This window comes from Schistocerca cancellata, chromosome 6 (genome assembly GCF_023864275.1).
Source record: "Schistocerca cancellata isolate TAMUIC-IGC-003103 chromosome 6, iqSchCanc2.1, whole genome shotgun sequence".
NCBI classification, from domain to species: domain Eukaryota; kingdom Metazoa; phylum Arthropoda; class Insecta; order Orthoptera; family Acrididae; genus Schistocerca; species Schistocerca cancellata.
Window position 1 is genome coordinate 32,774,627 of NC_064631.1, and position 19,093 is coordinate 32,793,719.

The 19,093-nt window shown below is 41.0% G+C and overlaps 1 protein-coding gene across 1 annotated transcript in view; it reads right to left on the bottom strand.

The window, feature by feature from the left end:
* The window catches only part of LOC126191180 (uncharacterized), a 168,533-nt gene that overhangs the window by 51,281 nt on the left and 98,159 nt on the right, over window positions 1-19,093 (bottom strand). The window contains exon 5 of the mRNA XM_049931955.1: window positions 313-403. Coding sequence (XP_049787912.1) covers window positions 313-403 — 91 coding nt within the window. The remainder of the gene's footprint in view (window positions 1-312; window positions 404-19,093) is intronic.

A 19,093-nucleotide genomic window follows, 5' to 3' on the forward strand; every position in this document is an offset into this window, starting at 1 on the left:
TAAGAAATGTATATGTACAAATTTATTAGTGTATTCTATGTATACGTGAACTGATCTATATATGTGTGTATGTGTATAATCAAGGCCAAAAGTGAGAACTCTGTGTGTGTAAAATTGATTTGTGGTCTGTTTTTTTCATATATTAGGCTTATATTGCTGTATACTGTAAACCATACAACAGTTTCTGTTCCAAATGTATTGCAATTATTTTACTTGTTCTATATCACTGTGTATCACTTCACAATGTATGATTCACAGGGCCAATAAATATACAATACAATACAAATATAAGTGAAGTTCAGCAAGTCTTACCCCTGCTATGAGAAGCTGTTCTCGAGTCCATTTTGGAACCCAAGAGTATGACTCATGGTATACATGGATTAGATGAATAATTAATGATGAGCTAATTAGATACAGCACACTCACACTCACGTAGAAAAATCCATTCTGTAACAATGAAGACATAGATATGTATTAATGACCATGGACCAGTTATAAAAATGAGTAAGCTTATTCTATATAGACCATAGGAATAACAGCTACCTGAAAGCAACATTTTTGTTAAAGAACAATAACAACAGATTTGTAAAGATATCATCAATGATAAATAACATTGTGCTATAAAACTGTTGCTGTTTTTATTATTTCATCTTCATAAGCCTCCAATACTGCTGTTGCCAATAGCAATATATTTCAAGCTTCCACATGTTCAACAGCAATGGCAGAAAATGAACTACCATCTTCACAGGCTATATCTATTACTGTTTTGATCCTAACTTACCTGCCATCGGATGTTATGAAAACTGCTTTAAAAAAGACAATGAAAACAGACACAATTAGGTCACCATACATTTCCACCATTACTTGAGAAAAAAGCTTTTAAAAAAGGAGGATATGATGAATAGAGTCTCAGCTTTTATCTTTTGTGACAAATTACACTGTACCTACAGACAGAAACACAATAAATAAGTAACTACTGCTTAACAATGGGGATTACTATGGAGTAACAAACAATCACACATTATCCCCATTTTGCTAAAATTGACACGTAACTGCAGCACCAGTCAGCTGACAGATGATGAACATTTAAGTATGTAAATACAAATAACTTAAGTTCAGACACTTAATGTACAAAACTCTTATTACATAACAAGAAGAGCAGGAATACACATTTTTCGGGCAACAGCAATTTCTCTTAAATATAAGGGTATAATCAAATGAGAATCTCGAAAACATGTAATTACATACTTCCTCAAATCACATTAATAATGATAACTTAATGGAGAAGAAATCAGAGATTTAAAAAAGTTCTGTGTTAGACTTTTATGATAAACAAAATATTTTCATGGGTTGAATCTATTTTGATTTCTGTTGCATTTTGTGTGTGTGTGTATGTGTGTGTGTGTGTGTGTGTGTGTGTGTGTGTGTGTGTGTGTGAGAGAGAGAGAGAGAGAGAGAGAGAGAGAGAGAGAGAGAGAGAGAGAGAGAGACAGAGAGAGAGAGCAGGAGGGGGGGGGGGGGGCCTCTGTAATATGCCTCCAGTGGCTGGACTGTTAGGTAAACAGGGATCAGTGGCACTACCTTTGATCTTCCATTAGTTAAGTTTTCAGAACACGCTTCCTGATCAATCCTTGCTGGAATACCACAGAAAAGCATCCACTGTGGCAATAGGCAGCAAAAGTGGGCAAAAAGGCCTGTGTTTTTTCTAGATGTCTGAGCAATAGAGGTAACTTCATTTACAAAGTGTGTGACAGTATGTAACTTCATTTGCAAAGAGACTGAGTGAGTGGTGAGTGAGTGAGTGGAAGAGAGAGAGAGAGAGAGAGAGAGAGAGAGAGAGAGAGAGAGAGAGAGAGGGAGGGAGAGGGAGGGAGGGAGGGAGGGAGTGTGTGTGTGTGTGTGTGTGTGTGTGTGTGTGTGTGTGTGTGTGTGTGCGTGCGTGTTAGAATTTTCATTCATTTGTTGTATTCTGTATATTCCACGAAGAATGAACACCTTCAGAAATGTAGAACAAGTCAAGGCATGCATTAGCAAAAGAGAAGAAACTCTTATAAACTTAATCTGTGAACTATATTAACAATTAAATGCCATGATACTGCTTATGTTAGTAAAAGAAAAGCCACTTATTTGAAAATAGCAACTACTTCCTCAGTTGTATTACACAGCTGTCTTTATCTTCTGTTTGCACCTTAGTATTTAATTGATTAAATTGGTATTAAACTCGAGAAAGAATAATGTTGTGCTTCTGAGTGTTCTGCCAAGTTGTTGTTTTCATTTTACGCACAACATTTTGACAACTGATGCATCGATACTCTTCAGGCACTGCCAGTTTTGCTATTATGTGTACTTGCTACCAACCAGGCACCACCTGGTGAAGATGGCTGGGTCAGTGATCAAGATACTGTGCACAAAATGGAAACAACACTGGAAGCACAATATTAATCAATCATGCCTAGAAGATCTGGAGAAAGAATGGTTGCTCAAAAGTTAATTAAGACTCTGTGCTGGAACAATAGATTAAATAAGGGAAAGGCAACCACTCACTTATCGTGGACCGAAGTCTGGTGCATAAACTTCATAACAGATAACAGTGTTCACTAGCTGTCGAGTTCTTGCACATTTTCTACAAGAAGTACACACATTCACATGCACAGACACCAAATACTGTGTCTGCATGCTTGTGTGTGAGTGGAATATGTGTAGATTTGCTAGAAATATGGGTAAGAGGTTGAAAGCTAGTGAATACTGCTCTCTGTTACATGTGTGTAAGTGCCACACATCAGTCTGCTATAGGTGAGTGGTGCCTTTCCCTTATTTTATTTCCATCATTTTTATGTCTCTGTGCTGACGCATGTGTCTGTACTTCACACATCTCTGAGCTATAGGTGAATGCTTGCCTTCTTTTCTATTCTGGAATTTCCCTACAACAGTACACTTTTTCGTTTTTGTTTATCTGTGTAAAAATCTAAAAAATCTCAAATCTAGTGAGTGCAAATATGTATTTTGTGCCTGGTTCTTTAAAAAATGGGGGTGTAGATGGACCTGTAAGTAGAGGTTACTGCTGCTCTCCTAAATGAGTATTACTATTGCTTATTTCACCATATAGTGGAGAAGCTGAGTTGCAGATAGGCACAACAAAAAGACTGTCACAAATAAGCTTTCGGCCGGTTTTACCTTCATCAAAAATAGACCCCCCCCCCCCCCCCCCCCACGCACACACACAAATGCAACTCAAACACACATGACTACAGTGTCTGTCGGCAACTGAAGCCACACTGGGAACAGCAGCAACACTGCATGATGCGACTGGCAACTGGGTGGGTGTAAGGAGGAGGCTGGGGCAGTGACGGGGAGGGATAGTAGGGTGGGGATGGGGGACGTTGAAGTGCTGCTCGGCAGCACACAGGAATGAGGTGGAGAGAGGGTAGGGCAGCTGTGTGCAGTCTGGAGGCTAGATGGAGGGCAGGGGAGAGATGTGGGGGGGACAGGGCGGGGTGCAGAAAAGTAATCAGACTGGATGCGTTGATGGATGAGGACTTTGTAGTGCTGGAATGGGAACAGGGAAGGGGCTGGATGGGTGAGAACAATGACTAATGAAAGCTTACTTCTCTCCTTTTCTGCTACCCCCCCCCCCCCCCACCTCTCCCCAGCCCGTCTAACCTCTTGACTGCACAACACAGCTGCCCTACCCTCTCTCCACCTCATCCCTGAACACTCCCCAGTAGCACTTCACCGCCCCCCTCCCATACTAATATCCCTCCCCACCCCGCCTCCTCCTTACCCCCACACAGTCATGCAATGGTCCTACTACTCTCAGTGTGCCAGAGACTGCAGTCGTACATGTATGAGTTGCATTTGTGTGAGTGTGTGTATGTCTGTCATATATTTTTGATGAAGGCCATACTGGCCAAAAGCTTATTTGTGACAATCTTTTTGCTGTGCCTATCAGAGACTCAGCATCTCTTCTATATGGTGAGTTGCAACTTTCCTTTTCATAATATTGTTACATTCCGTCCTGAATTTTCTATTGTTTGATTATTGCTTATTTCACTATTTCAAAAAATACATCTTGACTTTATGACAAATTACAAAGACAGCTTAAGAATACCATAAAATTATTGGTAGACTCCTTGAAGACGAGGCTACTAAAAGGGTGCTGCTGCTGCTGCTGCTGCTGCTGATGATGATGATGGTGATGATGATGTCTGCTTTTTGGGGTGCTCAACTGTGCAGTCATCAGCACCCGCACAAAGTCCAAATTTTTACACAGTCCAATTTTTACACTGTCCAATCTAGCCCCTCTGCTTTTTGGGGTGCTCAACTGTGCAGTCATCAGCACCCGCACAAAGTCCAAATTTTTACACAGTCCAATTTTTACACTGTCCAATCTAGCCCCTGTCACAAAAGATGATGATGATGATGATGATGATGATGATGATGATGATGAAATAATGAGGACAACACAAACATCCAGTTCCCGGGCAGAGAAAATCCCCAACCTGGCTAGGAATTGAACCCGGGACCCTATGATCCATAGGCAGCAATGCTAGCCACTAGACCACAAAATGGGTGCTGATGGTGACAAACAACAGAAGAGGTTGTGAATGTTTGATGTCAATGTGTAATAACCACTCACAGCTGCAGATTGCAGCACCAGCAGCAGAGTGTATTTAAAGCATGTCAGGGGATAGGGAAAATAGCACAAATTGTCATCATATTGCAGAAACAGAAGTGATTTATCTGACATCCAAAAGGGCATGATCATTGGTTTTTAGGCCAAGGGTGGAAGCATTTCTGAAATAGGTAAGTTTATAAACTGTCTGCATGCCGTCATGGTTGAAGTATACTGTGCATGGCAAAGTGGCGCTGTCCAAAACCAGTACCAAGGCAGCTGTGAGAGCTGGAATTTGCATGCCAGTACAGCAACTGGATGTCCACTGAGTGGCAACAGGTGACCTTTCCAGAAAACTCACATTCCAGGAGCCACTGACATAAAACTTGTGAAAGCAGACACCATGCAACAATCAATGGAAAGGTCCATGCCAGATGAGGGAGCATTATGGTTTCGGAATATTTTCCTGAGATTGCCTAAATGAGTTTTCATTTTGGATTGCACAATGTATCAACACAAGTATGCAGCTATCCTTGGGAACCACATCCACCCCTACATAGCAGTTTGTTGTTCCTAAGCACGATGACACTTACCAGCAGGGTAACCCAACATGTCACACAGCTTACAGTGTACACGCACAGTTCAAACAGCACCAGTACAAGTTTACTGTACTCCCCTAGCCACCGAAGGATTTAAACTCAGTTGAGAATCTGTGGGACCGTACTGTTCGGGCTGTACACACCACAGATTCTCAATCGAGAAACCTATACGCAGCTGCCCACGGAACTGGAGCTGACACGGCTCCACATCAATGTCAGCAGCTTCCAACAACTCACTGACACTCTTCCTGCATGTCTCATAGTGGTTTGTGCTGCAGAAGGTGGGTATTCAGGCTTCTGGCAGATGGTCACATCAATGTGATTGGACAGTGTATACTGAACAGCTAAATCAAATGGCAGAGCTTAGTGATAAGGTGGAGCATCATATGGTACCATATTTTATGGACAATACAATGCTATGGACTATAAGGTGTGTCTCAATTTTTAATTACCTTTTTTTTAAATAACATTTTTACCATTTTTATTATTAGGTTCTAAAGCTAGACTTAAAAAAATTCTTAGTTTATAAAACTGCACTAACATTTAAAATCCCCAAAGTTCACCCCTGAAGTTTCTTCTTCTTCTTCTTCTTCCTCTTCATCATCAATGTGCTCCTCATATATAAGATGGTCTTCTCTGCCATCAAGAATGTTACTTATGCTGCACTTTTTAAAGATTTAACGACAATGTCTTCTCTCTCTCTCTAGACCACAACCTTTTCTACTAACACACCTGTTTGATTGTAGGTCATTTTAAAGCTCCCTTTGGGGTGAATTCATGGTGGATTTCATCAAAAAAAGTTTTGCATAACCCTGTTTCCCAGAACTCCTGAAGATAGATGTTGACTGTGGATATTATATCACAGACACAGTCCCTTTGACTGTTCAGAGATGTCACTATATCTGCCCAAAGATGTAAACAACCATGCATGAGCAGTGACTATTAGATGGAGGGGATCCAACAGCTGATCAGTTCCAGTCATTCCATCAGGAAGTAGGAACACGGCTCATGTTGTCTGTAGTTCAACCATGCCTAAACAATCAACACTACAGTGTGATCATGTCCACAATGTTACTTTGTGACAGTAAGGGCTCTCAACAAGGGAAGTGTCCAGGTGTCACGGAGTGAACCAAATCAGTGGATGAATGCTACCTAAAGATTATGGCTCGGAGGAACACTGACAGCAATGCCACCATGTTTTGTGCAGGCACAGGACGTCGTGTTATGACTCAAACTGTGGGCAATAGGCTGCATGATGTGCAACTTCACTCCCGACATCCAAGACGAGGTCCATCGTTGCAACCACGGCACCATGCAGTGCAGTACAGATGGACCGCTCAGGATTGGCATCACATTCTCTTCACCGCTGAGTGTCACATATGCCTTCAACCAGACAATCATTGGAGAGGCAACCCAGTCAGGCTGAACACCTTAGACATGCTGTCCAGCGAGTGCAGCAACCTGGATGTTCCCTGCTGTTTTGGGGTGACATTATGTGGGGCCGACGTATGCAACTGGTGGCCATGGAAGGTGCTGTAATGGCTGTACGATATGTGCATGCCATCCTCTGGCCAATAGTGCAAACCATATTGGCAGCAAATTGATGAGGCATTCGTCTTCATGGATGGCAATTCATGCCCCATTGTGCACATCTTGTGAATGACTTTCTTCAGGATAATGACATCACTGGACTAGAGTGGCCAGCATGTTCTCCAGACATGAACCTTATTGAACATGCCTGGGATAGATTGAAATGTCTGTTTATGGATGGCGTGACCCACCAACCACTCTGAGAGATCTATGCCGAATCGCCATTGATGAGTGCGACATTCTGGACCAACAGTGAGTTGATGAACATGTGGATAGTATGCCAAAATGAATGCAGGCATGCATTAATGCAAGAGGACATGCTATTGGGTATCAGAGGTACCGGTGTGTACAGCAATCTGGATCACTGCCTCTGAACATCTCACTGTATGGTGGTACAACAAGCAATGTGTGATTTTCATTAGCAATAAAAAGGGCGGAAATGATGTTTATGTTGATCTCTACTCCAATTTTCTGTACAGATTCCAGAACTCTCGGAACTGAGGTGATGCAAAACTTTTTTTGATGTGTATACCTTAAATGATTTGTTTATTGAGACATATAGAGGTTGCAATTGTGAAGTAAGTCCTCCCAGAATAACAGCAAGTTCTGTATCTCCCTGTCTCAATTTCTCTTTCACAGAATTTTTCAGATGACTACTGAACTTATCTAGAATGAAATGAGAACTCTTCTTCAATAAAGTACCTTTCCTTCCCTCCCACACTCTGTTAAACTATAATTTCACACAAGTCTTGTCCCCCCTACCCTTGTCATGTGCATGAAGAACCACACCTGACAGTATTTCAGAAGGTTTTTGCATTGTTTTTTTGGTTGTAAATGGTCATTGGATTAGGTTCAATATCGTCAAAAGGACAACAGTGTAGTGCATTTTATCATGTCCACTTGTTTTTATAGTTACAGTTTTAGCACCTTTTATGGCAACAGTTCTATTACTTGAAACAACAAATGCCTGAGGAGTTCTGAACATATTCACTATTTGGCTTAGTTCCACTCTGGTCTTCTTTTGATATTGAATAATAAAGTGATGGAAAGATATTTTCTCTTAATGCTCTTGTGGCATTTTTTGAGATGTTTTGGTTCATCTGCTAAGTGTATGATACTTCATAAACTTGTAACATGAATCAGCTACACCCTTAAAGTCTGTTAAGTTCCACTGTAGTGCTAGCTTATGAGCATGTGTTTGGATAATTTTTGTGTTAATTCCAGTGCCACTTTGATGGTGTCCATGAATCCACTTCAGTACATCATCTTCTAGTTTTGGCCATTTTGCATTTAGCCCTCTATTTGCACATTCAGTCTTCCTCTTTTTATTTTTGGTTTTTTTTTTCAGTTCTTCTTTACTAGCCTGCCAATCGCGAATGTTTTTTTTCTGTTGGTGGAGAGCCAAAATGCTGCTCAACTCCTCTGTTTCCATGTTCTGCATATTATTATAGCCCTCATCATATGAATATCTTATTTTTTTCCATTACAAAACCAGCTACTAACAAAAATATTGTACTGTTACCGATAACACAAATTACTTTCAAATCAAGTTCACTTGAATTGTATGTTGCAATGATACATCATATGCTAGACAGTGTTGTGGGCTTGTGTTGGCAGGGCAGGAGGGAGCAAGTGTTAGCAAGCTTGTGAATCCCCGCAACTCATGTTTGCTGTTGGTGCACTGCTGCTGCCAGTTGAATCCAACATTGCCAGAGGGAGATAGGTTTCCTGTGACATCAAATATATAGCCATTTTTAACACTGGCAAGAATTTTCTGTGTCTAATAGTTTGTAAAATATGGTAATTTTTTTCTGTGTTTGAGGAGGAACAACTCACTAACAATCTAACAATTCCTGCTGAGCTGACAGAAGCATATGGCAACAGTGCACTGTCATATTACATAGTGGTTAGATGACATAGACGATTCTAGTGTGGTCAAAGAGGTCTGAATGATGAAGAACAAAGTGGCAGAACATCTCTTTGTGAATAACTGGGAATTGTAAGAAAAGTGGAGGCTCTAGTATTGGAAGACCCCTGTATCACAATCAAAGTGATAGTGAAAAAAGCGAAAATCATCATGGATCAGTTTAAAACATGCTGCACATTTTGAAAATGGCACAGGTCTTGAGTTGTCAGGCAAACTGCCAGCAAAGTCTGAAGAATTACATGATGCATATTGTTGCCTAGTTGTTTCCACGACTGTTAACATCTATTCAAAAATCCCACCAAACCATGGCATCAGTATAGATGTTGCAGCAGTGTCAGGACAATCCAGATGACTTCTTTAGCCACCTAATCACCATGAATGATTGCGGAATGTAGGAATGTATCATTATGATCCTGAGACAAAGAAGCAAAGTAAGCAGTGGAAATGTGGATTCACAGATTTGCCACTGTATAAAAAGGTGAAAACCCAATCGTCAATGGGTGAATGATACCAAATGTTACTTGGTACTGTCATGGGGTAGTGCTAACAGATTATGATCACAATAGACAAACCATACGGGACTGTATTATTGAAATCTCCTAATGAGGTTATTGGAGGCTGTCAAGGTGAAGCATCGTGGGAAGACATTGCAGAGGGAGGGAGGTGATGGAGGTGATTTTGTTCCACTACAACACCCCGCTCATTCCGGACAGAACACACTACACATGTTGCTCCTTTGGGATATCAAATTTTGCCTCAGTCCAATACTCTCCTGACAGTATATGCAGTGACTTCTTTCTCTTTCATCAGATTTAGAAATCATTGTGTGACAGATATTTCTGGTATACCAAAATGATTTTTGAGGTGGAATATTCCTGAACAACCAAAATGCATGCTTCTACAACAAGGTCACTGCCATTCATCTGTCAGCAGAAAATTATGTTGCACTGAAAGGTGAATATGTAGAGATGAACTAACATCACCAAATTTCATGGCTGTAGCTTGATATTTCTTGAAGTGATAATTAAAACTTTATGACTATCCCTTTTATATGCAGGCTGTTAATTTGCACCTTGATGCTCTCTATAGCCTTGTGATGAGTGGATTTGTATAATCTTCAGTGAAAAATATCAGAGAGAGAGAGAGAGAGAGAGAGAGAGAGAGGGGGGGGGGGAGGGGGGGGGGAAGGTATGTCTTTTTCAAAGGAAACATCCCAACATTTCCAAGCACAGAAAACTTATACATGCTTGGCCTGATGGTTATTTGAACCTCAGACCTCTCAAATACATGTCCAATGTCTTACCACTGTGCAACCTTGTAGCATATCTCTGTCCCTCCATAAGAGTCATTTTACACATTTTCCTCTATTGTTTGAGCAGATATTTGCAATTTTGTTTTTACAGTGTGCAGGTGGAGATATCCCAAATGAAAACTGCTAATCATTTGATTCATGTGACACCCTGTACGAACAGAAAATATTGGTTTGTTTCTTATTACAAACAAAATGTTTTGTCCAAGTGCACCCATTCAAAAGATTGTTCACAAATTAGTGCAATATGACGTTCAGTTTAACAATATATTGTAACATGGAAATTAATTATTACTGCTTACAATTTTGATACCTGCCACCTGGAATCTAATGCAGGTCATATTTTCAAATACCTACAGAAAGTTGTAATTAACATTCTGTTTGAGATTTGTAATGTAATAACATGGACAGCAAAACACAAATTAGTAAGTACTCTAGCAGTGGACAAGCAGCTGCAGCTGCAGATAACTGCATTCTATAACTTCAGAAATTAAGTTTATAAGACCGTCATGAGTTACAAACAATATGTTTTATTAACTGGTTTCTGATGATGCTTTTGTTAAATTGAGAAAACAAAGTCATGAAAAAATACTGATTGTGACTTGTGGCTGACCTACAAACTTAATTTCAAGAGTTGCTGTTTCCGCTGCAAATAACACCTGCTCATGCTAAATTTCAGAAATGATGGTCTAGAAAAACGAAAGAAGGAATAGGTTCAGCCGCCTAATCATAAAGAGTTTTCTTCCTCCATGAACAATGGCCTCCTTTCTCATGATGTGTGATAGTTGTGTCTTACATGTATCAGTTGGTGTTGCTGACTGTGACTGTTTTGTGTATAGCGTGGTGTCATGATTAGATTTTATGATGACAAGGAAAGGGATGGCATGAAACCAGGTGCCAACATATAGCCTATTCCTCTGAAATACCACCAAGGGGATTGCTGGGATTAATCTCCCTGACCAATTGATGGATCACCATAAAATGGCACATGCTTTTGCTCAGTGAGATAGTGCGAGAGGTTTAGAATGTAATCCAGAACATCTGTGGAAAGTCTAGTGGTCAGGAACTTTACGCCGCTGCCTCTTCTCTCATTGCTGGCTGAATACCGACAGTGAAAATTTGTTTCATTGCCACGATTTAAACCCTCTATCTCCATGGGAGTACCACTGCACATGGATGTGTTAGTGACCTTCACTACAGAGACAGGTTTAGTTTGGAAAAACAATATGCACTGCATATGTAGTCAAGACAGGATCATAAAAATATTAATAGCTCTATATGAATGGTTGAAAACTGCACACATACACTTATTTTTCAAATAGTTAAATTTTTTCTGTTCAGTCCTATTGCCTTCCAGTCAGTTACACCTGACAGGATGTACTACGAGACTGAAAGGAGAGCAGAAATTGAAACATTTTTCATTAATAAATGCCCAACTGCATATAAAATGTCATTGTATAGCTGTTCCCAGTGATGCCAAGATGTCAGTGACAGGTCAATAATTGCAGAGCTGACACTGAAAACAGCTGTCTTGATTAAGGAACTCAGTCAAGGTGGTTGTTGATGACATGCTCCAACTTCATGTAGTGAGAGAGGAATTGAGAATCACACATTCCTTCCCTGACTTCAGGAGGTGAGCCTGAAATTGCAGATTACCTAGATTAAAGAAATCCTTTTAACTAGATAAAGTTATGAGGCAATGCTGAAAAGTAATGCCTCTGAACTTTTTATTTGAAAATTATTAACAATCTACATGTTTTCCTTCATGTCTACATTTTTATTTTTCAGCATAGTCACCCTGCCGATGAACAAATTTCTCCCAACAGAAGACCAGTTTGTTGATACTGTCACTGCAGAATGTTTGACTTTGATGATACAGAGCTACAGAATGGCAAGTTAAATGTTTATCTTTCCCTGTCTCTTCCTCATAGTATATTTATCAAATTGTGTGTGTGTGTTTCTGTCTAATAGGTGTATGCTCACATTTAATAAGTGTAAATTTGGGCAGTCTGTAGCAGTTTTCATTTCTTCTGAACAATCAGCTACGTAGCTTAGTGAGGCATCAGCGTCCATTGGTGACACATCATAAGGGCAGCAAGTTGCATATCTAGGAGTCTATCTCCATTTACATTTTACTTCTTCAGTTAGTATTAGCTAGGATGAGTAGGATGTGTGTATGTTGTGCGCAGATGTAGGAAGAGTTTGCCATAGTTCACAAACAGCTGAATGCACTTTGGCTATGGTCAGTCACCTTCAAGCTACTGTGTCAGGGTGTAGCAGTGACAGAGAATCTGGCATGTTGCATGGGACTCCTCAGGTGTCATTTGTTTCACCCATAGGCTCAGCTACCAAGCCACCTCCTAGTGTATCTGATGCTGTGGATCCGCTCTCACAGCAGGATGAGTGGTAAGTGATAAGTGATAACGCGTTAGCATCACCTGAGGCAGAGCACCAATATGGAGACTGGTCGTCTGGCCTTGTACATTCACCCTGTGAGCAAGGTCCGAGTAGGCACATGGGGGGAGAGGTTTATCAGCTATTGGGAGCTCCAACATTATGCACGTTCTGGAGCCCCTTAGTCTGGAAAGCCAGTGTGCACTCGATATGTCTGCCAGGAGGCCTTATCCAAGATGTGGAGGTGGCCTCGTCTGCAGCTATGGAGCGTGCAGGGTACTGTCATCTGCGAGTTGTGGCTCATGTCAGCACCAATGACACCGGTCACCTGTGTTCTGAGGCCATCCTCAGTTCAGACAGACAGCTGGTGGAAGTGCTGAAGGCTACTGGCCTCATGCGTGAGGTGTAACCAGGGCTTTCAATTTTGAACAGTGTTCACAGAGTTGATCAGGGTCTTTGGTTTGAAGCCAAGTGGAGGGTCTGAACCAAAGGATTCATTGAGTCTGTGACGGTCTTGGCTGCAGATTTATAGACCTGCATTATTGACTGGGGATTTGTAGGAATCCTCTTGTTAGGTCTGTGGTGACTATTTAAAGGAAGCAGCTACTCACATAGCAGAGAACTTGTGGAGTGCACATGGTTTTTTTTTAGGCTAGGCAGTAGTTTGAGGTAGTCTGATGAACACTCACCAGTCAATGTGCAGCAGGGGAAATCAGCCTGTGCTCAGAGTAAAGACACTTGGACTGTCAAATTTTGTCAGTAAATTGTTGAAGTGTTTGTAACGAAGGTCCCAAATTTACTGCCCTCCAGAAAAGTTCTCAAACTCAAATTATTCTCGGGAACTGGCTGAAAGCTTAAGTGGAAGTCTCTGATGTATTTAGTGAATCATGAAGCATACATCAGAAAGACAGATTAGAGGCGATAAGAAGGTGAGTGTTCATTGCAGCTGACAAAAATATTGTCTCCACTGAGGACGAAGTTGGCTGTGACAGTGAAGTTATATGGTCATGTATAACAGGTCCAGGTGAAACCAAGTTAATTGATGGATGTTTATACCATCAACCATTTCTGCTTTGTCAGTTGTAGATTCATTCAAAGAAAGCCTATGGTCAGATCATGCATTACTAGTTGGATGCGACTAACCTACCAAGAATAGACTGGTATGTCTATGGATTCATTGCCGGGATACAGACAGACACTCATGTGAAGTACTTTTGAACACATTTTCTGAAAATCAGCAGCCCACATGTAATGGAAATATTTTGGATTTTGTAACTACAAACAATCCAACCTTATCGACAACATAAGTACAGAAATGAGGATTAGCAATCATAATGTCATTACAGCAACTATGGTTATGAAAGTTAATAAATCAGTTAAAATGGCTAGGAGAGTGTTTCTGCTAGAAAGAGCAGATAAGCAGCTGTTAGCATCTCAGTTAGACAGTGAACTGACATCACTTAGTTCCAATGAGATGGACTTAGAAGAATCATGGGCAAAGTTTAAGCAGATTGTAAATCATGTTCTGAAGAATTATGCTTCTCGTAAGCAGATTAAGGATAGAAAAGATGCACCATGGTTTAATAAAGAGAATTGGAAAATGCTGAGGAAGTGGAGGCTGCTACTCAAAAGAGACAAGCAAAGGCTAGTAGAGATTCATGCATCTGTGAAAAGATCTACGCACAAACATACAACAACTACTGCCATCATACCTTAGCAAAAGATCTGGCACAGAACACAAGAAAATTTGTGTTCTAGGCAAAATCACAGAGTGGTCTAAGGCTTCCATCCAGTCACTTATTGACCAGTCTGGTGTGGCAGTTGAAGATACCAAAACGAAAGCCCAAGTTTTAAATTTCACATCCAGAAAATCATTCACTCAGGAGAATCATACAAACATATTGTCAATTGAAAATCGAACAGACTCCTGTGTGGCCAACATGGCGTAGAGAGACAACTAAAGGAGTTGAAAACAAGTAAGTCACCTGATCCGGATGGAACCCCATTCAGTTTTTCAAATAGTACTATACGGCATTGGCCCCTTACTTGGGTTGCATTTATTATGAATCTCTAGCCCAGCACAAAGTCCCAAGTGGCTGAAAAAGCACAGGTGACTCTTGTGTATAAGAAGGACAAAACAATGGGCCCACAAAATTACAGACTAATATCCCTAACATTGGTTTGCTGTAGAGTCCTTGAAGATATTCTCGTTTAGAATATAATAAATTTCAAGACCAAGAAGATTATGTCCATGACTCAGCGTGGTTTTAGAAAGCATCATTTGTGTGAAACTCAGCTTGTCCTTTTCCTGCATGATATACTGCAAACTATGGATGAAGGGTAACAGGCAAATTCTGTTTTTCTAGATTTCTGGAAAGCATTTGACATGGTGCCCCACTGCAGGCTGTTAAAGAAAGTATAAACATATGGAACATATTCACAAATGTGTGAGTGACTCAAAGCTTTCTTAAATTATAGGCCCCAGTATGTTGTCCTTGCTGGTGAGTGTTCATCAGAGACAAGAGTATCGTCAGGAGTGCCCCAGGGAAGTGTGGTAGGACCACTGTTGTTCTCTATATACATAAATGATTTGTCAGAGAGGATGGGCAGAAATCTAGTTGCTTGCTGATGATGCTGTGGTGTACAGTAAAATGTCAAAGTTGAGTAATTGTAGGAGGTCACAAGATAACTTAGACAAAATTTGTAATTGGTGTGATGAATGGCAGCTAGCTCTAAATGTAGAAAAATGTAAGTTAATGCAGATGAGTAGAAAAACAAACCTGTAATGTTCAGATATGGCATTAGTAGTGACCTGCTGAACAAGTCAAGTCATTTAAATATCTGGGTGTAACGTTGCCAAAATAAAATAAACAAATATGAGGATTTCGGTAGGAAAGGCAAATTGTCAACTTCGGTTTATTGGGAGAATTCTAGAAAAGCGTTTTTCATCTGTAAAGGAGACCACATACAGGACAATAGTGCATCTTGTTCTTGAGTACTGTTCGAGTGTTCGGGGTCCATACCAAGTCAGATTAAAGGAAAGACATTGAAGCAGTTCAGAGGCAGGCTGCTAGATTTGTTACTGGTAGGTTTGAACAACACACAAACATTATGGAGATGCTTCAGGAACTCGAATGGAAATACTTGGAGGGAAGGCCACATTCTTTTCAAGGAACACTACTGAGAAAATTTAGAGAACCAGCATTTGAAGCTGAATACAGAATGATTGTGTTGCCTCCAACATACATTGTGCCTAGTGACCATGAAGATAAGGTACAGGAAATCAGGACTCATATGGAGGCGTATAGATAGTCATTTTTCCCTCATTCTATCTGTGAGTGGAACAAGAAAGGAATTACTAGTAGTGCAATCCACCTTCCCGCCATGCACAGTAAGGTGGATTGCAGAGTATTGATGTAGATGTACATGTAGATGCACATGCTACAATTCGGAGCCCTCTAGCAGCAAAAGGCTGCAAATATGTTCATATGAAAAATAAAGATGTAGAATGTTAATAACATTTGTTTTATTTAAAAGCTTTAACAGTTTTCACATAAGAAGTTAAGAGGCATTACTTTTCAGCACACCCTCATAAAAAGAGCAAGGATGACTTATTTTGCTATTCATGTGAATTGCCACAACATGATGTAATATCTATACACAAACTAGAATACAGCTCTCATGCAAAGAAAGGGCAATTGTGTACTTTATTATTTATGGAACACTAAATCTCTTTCTCAGCAACATCTACGTAAATTTAATGGAACAGTTTATATTGTTCAGTTACTCATGTCCTACCCCCTTTTGCTACCTTCAATAGTTGACCTTCATCATGCTGTCATTCCCTTAAATGTTGTAAGGTTCCCTGCAGCTGTCAGATATTTGAACCTTCTCAATGATGAACACCTGCACATGACTGCAGAACAGCATTCTTCATTCGAACAAAGAACAGGCTATCTTTGAAATACGGCTGCAGACCAAACAGAAGCTCTCACAGAGCATAGGATCATGATTGTAATGTTGTCCATCCTTCTTAGAGACTATCACTATGTCCAAAACAACCAGTTGGCTTTATAACATCCAGTTTGCTTTGTTGTACACCTACTCTGATTTTCTTTTGGGGGATGACCGTGACATGGAATTCTATGAGGGAGCAGTTATCTGAATGAGAAATAATTGCCCTCTCCCAGTCCACAATGTCTGCATAGGCAGCAGTGTGTAATGAGAGATGTATGGGGAGATTTATGGTGAAGAGCTACCCCATATTAGTACTGAACAGTGCTCTCTGCTCTGTATTTGAAGACCTATCTCCTCTATCTCTTCTAACAATAAAAAGCTCTCAACACACCAACCTCTGATGCAAGTGTTAGATGTTTTGTAGCATATTATGTATACTGAAATTTTCAGAAAGAAGAAATGTATAGGAGAGCAGTATGATGGAATCAGATGAAAGTTCCTTATTTATTGCTTCATGAGTGTGGAGGGGGAGGTGGGGCAGACTGATATAGAGAACACTGTAACTTACAGTGTAAGTGCACAGTTTTATTAGCTGCATCTAGGTTGTTAGTAAGGTGCACATTTAAGGAGTGATATGCATTTTTTATGCAGATGGTTATTTCACCTTTAGCACTCTAGGTTTTCCCTTTCTGTGGAGACTTGAACCTCCTACCATAAATGCATCAGAATCCTAAAACCAGATTCGTCGTAAACACAGGATTTTGTATGGTGACAAATGTCTCAGTTCCTATGCACAAGTAGTCAGCTCATTTATACTCCACTTGTGGATGCAAGCCTATCTACCTGTAAGGATCTTCAGTTTCCTTTCCCTTATCTTTTGGTCAGCAATGGCAGTCTTTGATGTTTAGAGATACATTGAAGGGTAAATGATTTTGTTTACAGATTTCAATGTGTATGTGCTGCGCAGAATAACTGTCATCTGAATTATCAAAAAAGACTGGCCTGCTGGACTCCATAGTGTTTTCTTACCATGTGGCAATTTTATTACATCAACATATTTCTCTTGACTTTCCATATGTTCTCTGTGCTGAAATTATAAATTTCTGTCAACAGATTTATTTATTTATTCATGAGAGCAAGTGTTACATAAGCTGTTTTATTGAGTTACCACTTCAGTTGTTACTAACTATAGAGCAAGAAATCTATAAGAATTAAATTTTCTGTGTATGCTGAAGGGGAATTCTGTGGTTGGGTCTCATTAGCTAAACACCACTATTTTGTTTAGTAACAGTATTATCAGAAACTAACCTGTTACCTATTGCTGTGCTCACATGCACATATATTGTACACATCTCCTCCTCCTCCTCTTTGCCTGTTTCCTCCACCTTCCTCTCTCTTTCCACCTGTTTCTTTCCCCATCTCTCTGTGGCCAACTCCTCATCTGCCTCTCTCTGTCCATCTTTTCTCCCTTCTCCTTATCTACCACCACCACCACCACCACCACCACCACCACCACCACCACCACCTCCTCCTCCTCCTCCTCTCTTTGTACATCTCTTCCTCCCCATGTCTGTCCATCTCCTCCTCTCCCCTCTCTTTGCCTTTTCCTCCCTCCCCCCGCCCCCTCTTTCTTTTCTGCTGCTCACAATCCCTATCCATCTTCTAACTGCCTCCTTGACCACCAACTCCTCCCCCCACCTCAACTACTCTCTGTCCATCTCCTCCTCCCCTCTCCCTGGATATCTCCTCCTCCTTCTCCTCTTCTTCTCTCAGTCCATCCTTTATTCCCCCCTCTCTGAGATCATCTCCTACTCCCCTCTTTCCATCATCTTCCCCATCCGCCCCCACATCTCTGTGCATCTCCTTTGCCTGTCTCTCCACACACCTCATCCTCCCCACCCTATGTCTATCCCCCTCTCCCACCTCTGCCTGTCCATCTACTCCTCCACCTGCCAATGCCCACTTTCTCCCCCAGGTCAAAACTATTCCAATAAAACACACCTGTCACAGAGGACAGCCTACACCTCAGCGGCAGGAAAACCATTTCTGCCCAATGTGTAAGCTGCCCTGCAAAGCAGGTTGATAAGGCAGGCCGAGACTACTCTCATACAACACGCATGAAGCTGAAAAATATGTTTCTGTCCATATCTCTGCTCCTATTGGAGCTAGGAAGTTATAAACCCCACATTGCTGAAGTTCCCTGCTTGTGTACCAAATTTGGTAAGAATCAATCCAGGGGTTTGGGAGGAACTCCTGAACATACATACATACATACATACATATATATATACGTATGTACATGCCTCTTCCCTGTGGCTTTGCCCACATATGCATTCGACACAAGTATTGCACAAACCTCCTCCTCCCCTCTCTCTGTGTCTGTCTCTTCCTTTCACCTCTGTCTGTCTCCTCCTACACATTCACTCTGTCTCTTCATCTCATTATCACCTGCTCTCTTTGCCCATCTCCTCCAACCCCTCTCTCTCTGACCATATGTTCCTCCCCATCCCTCTATCCAAATCCTCTGCCCTCTGTCTCTGTACATCTCCTTGCCCCCTCTTCTTTTTCCCATCTGCCCACTACACCACTACATCTTCCACCTGCCTCTCCTCCTCCTCCTCCTCCTCCTCCTCCTCCTCCTCCTCCTCCTCCCCCCCCCCCTATCATCATCTCCATCTCCCCGTCTCTCTATCTATGTCCTTATC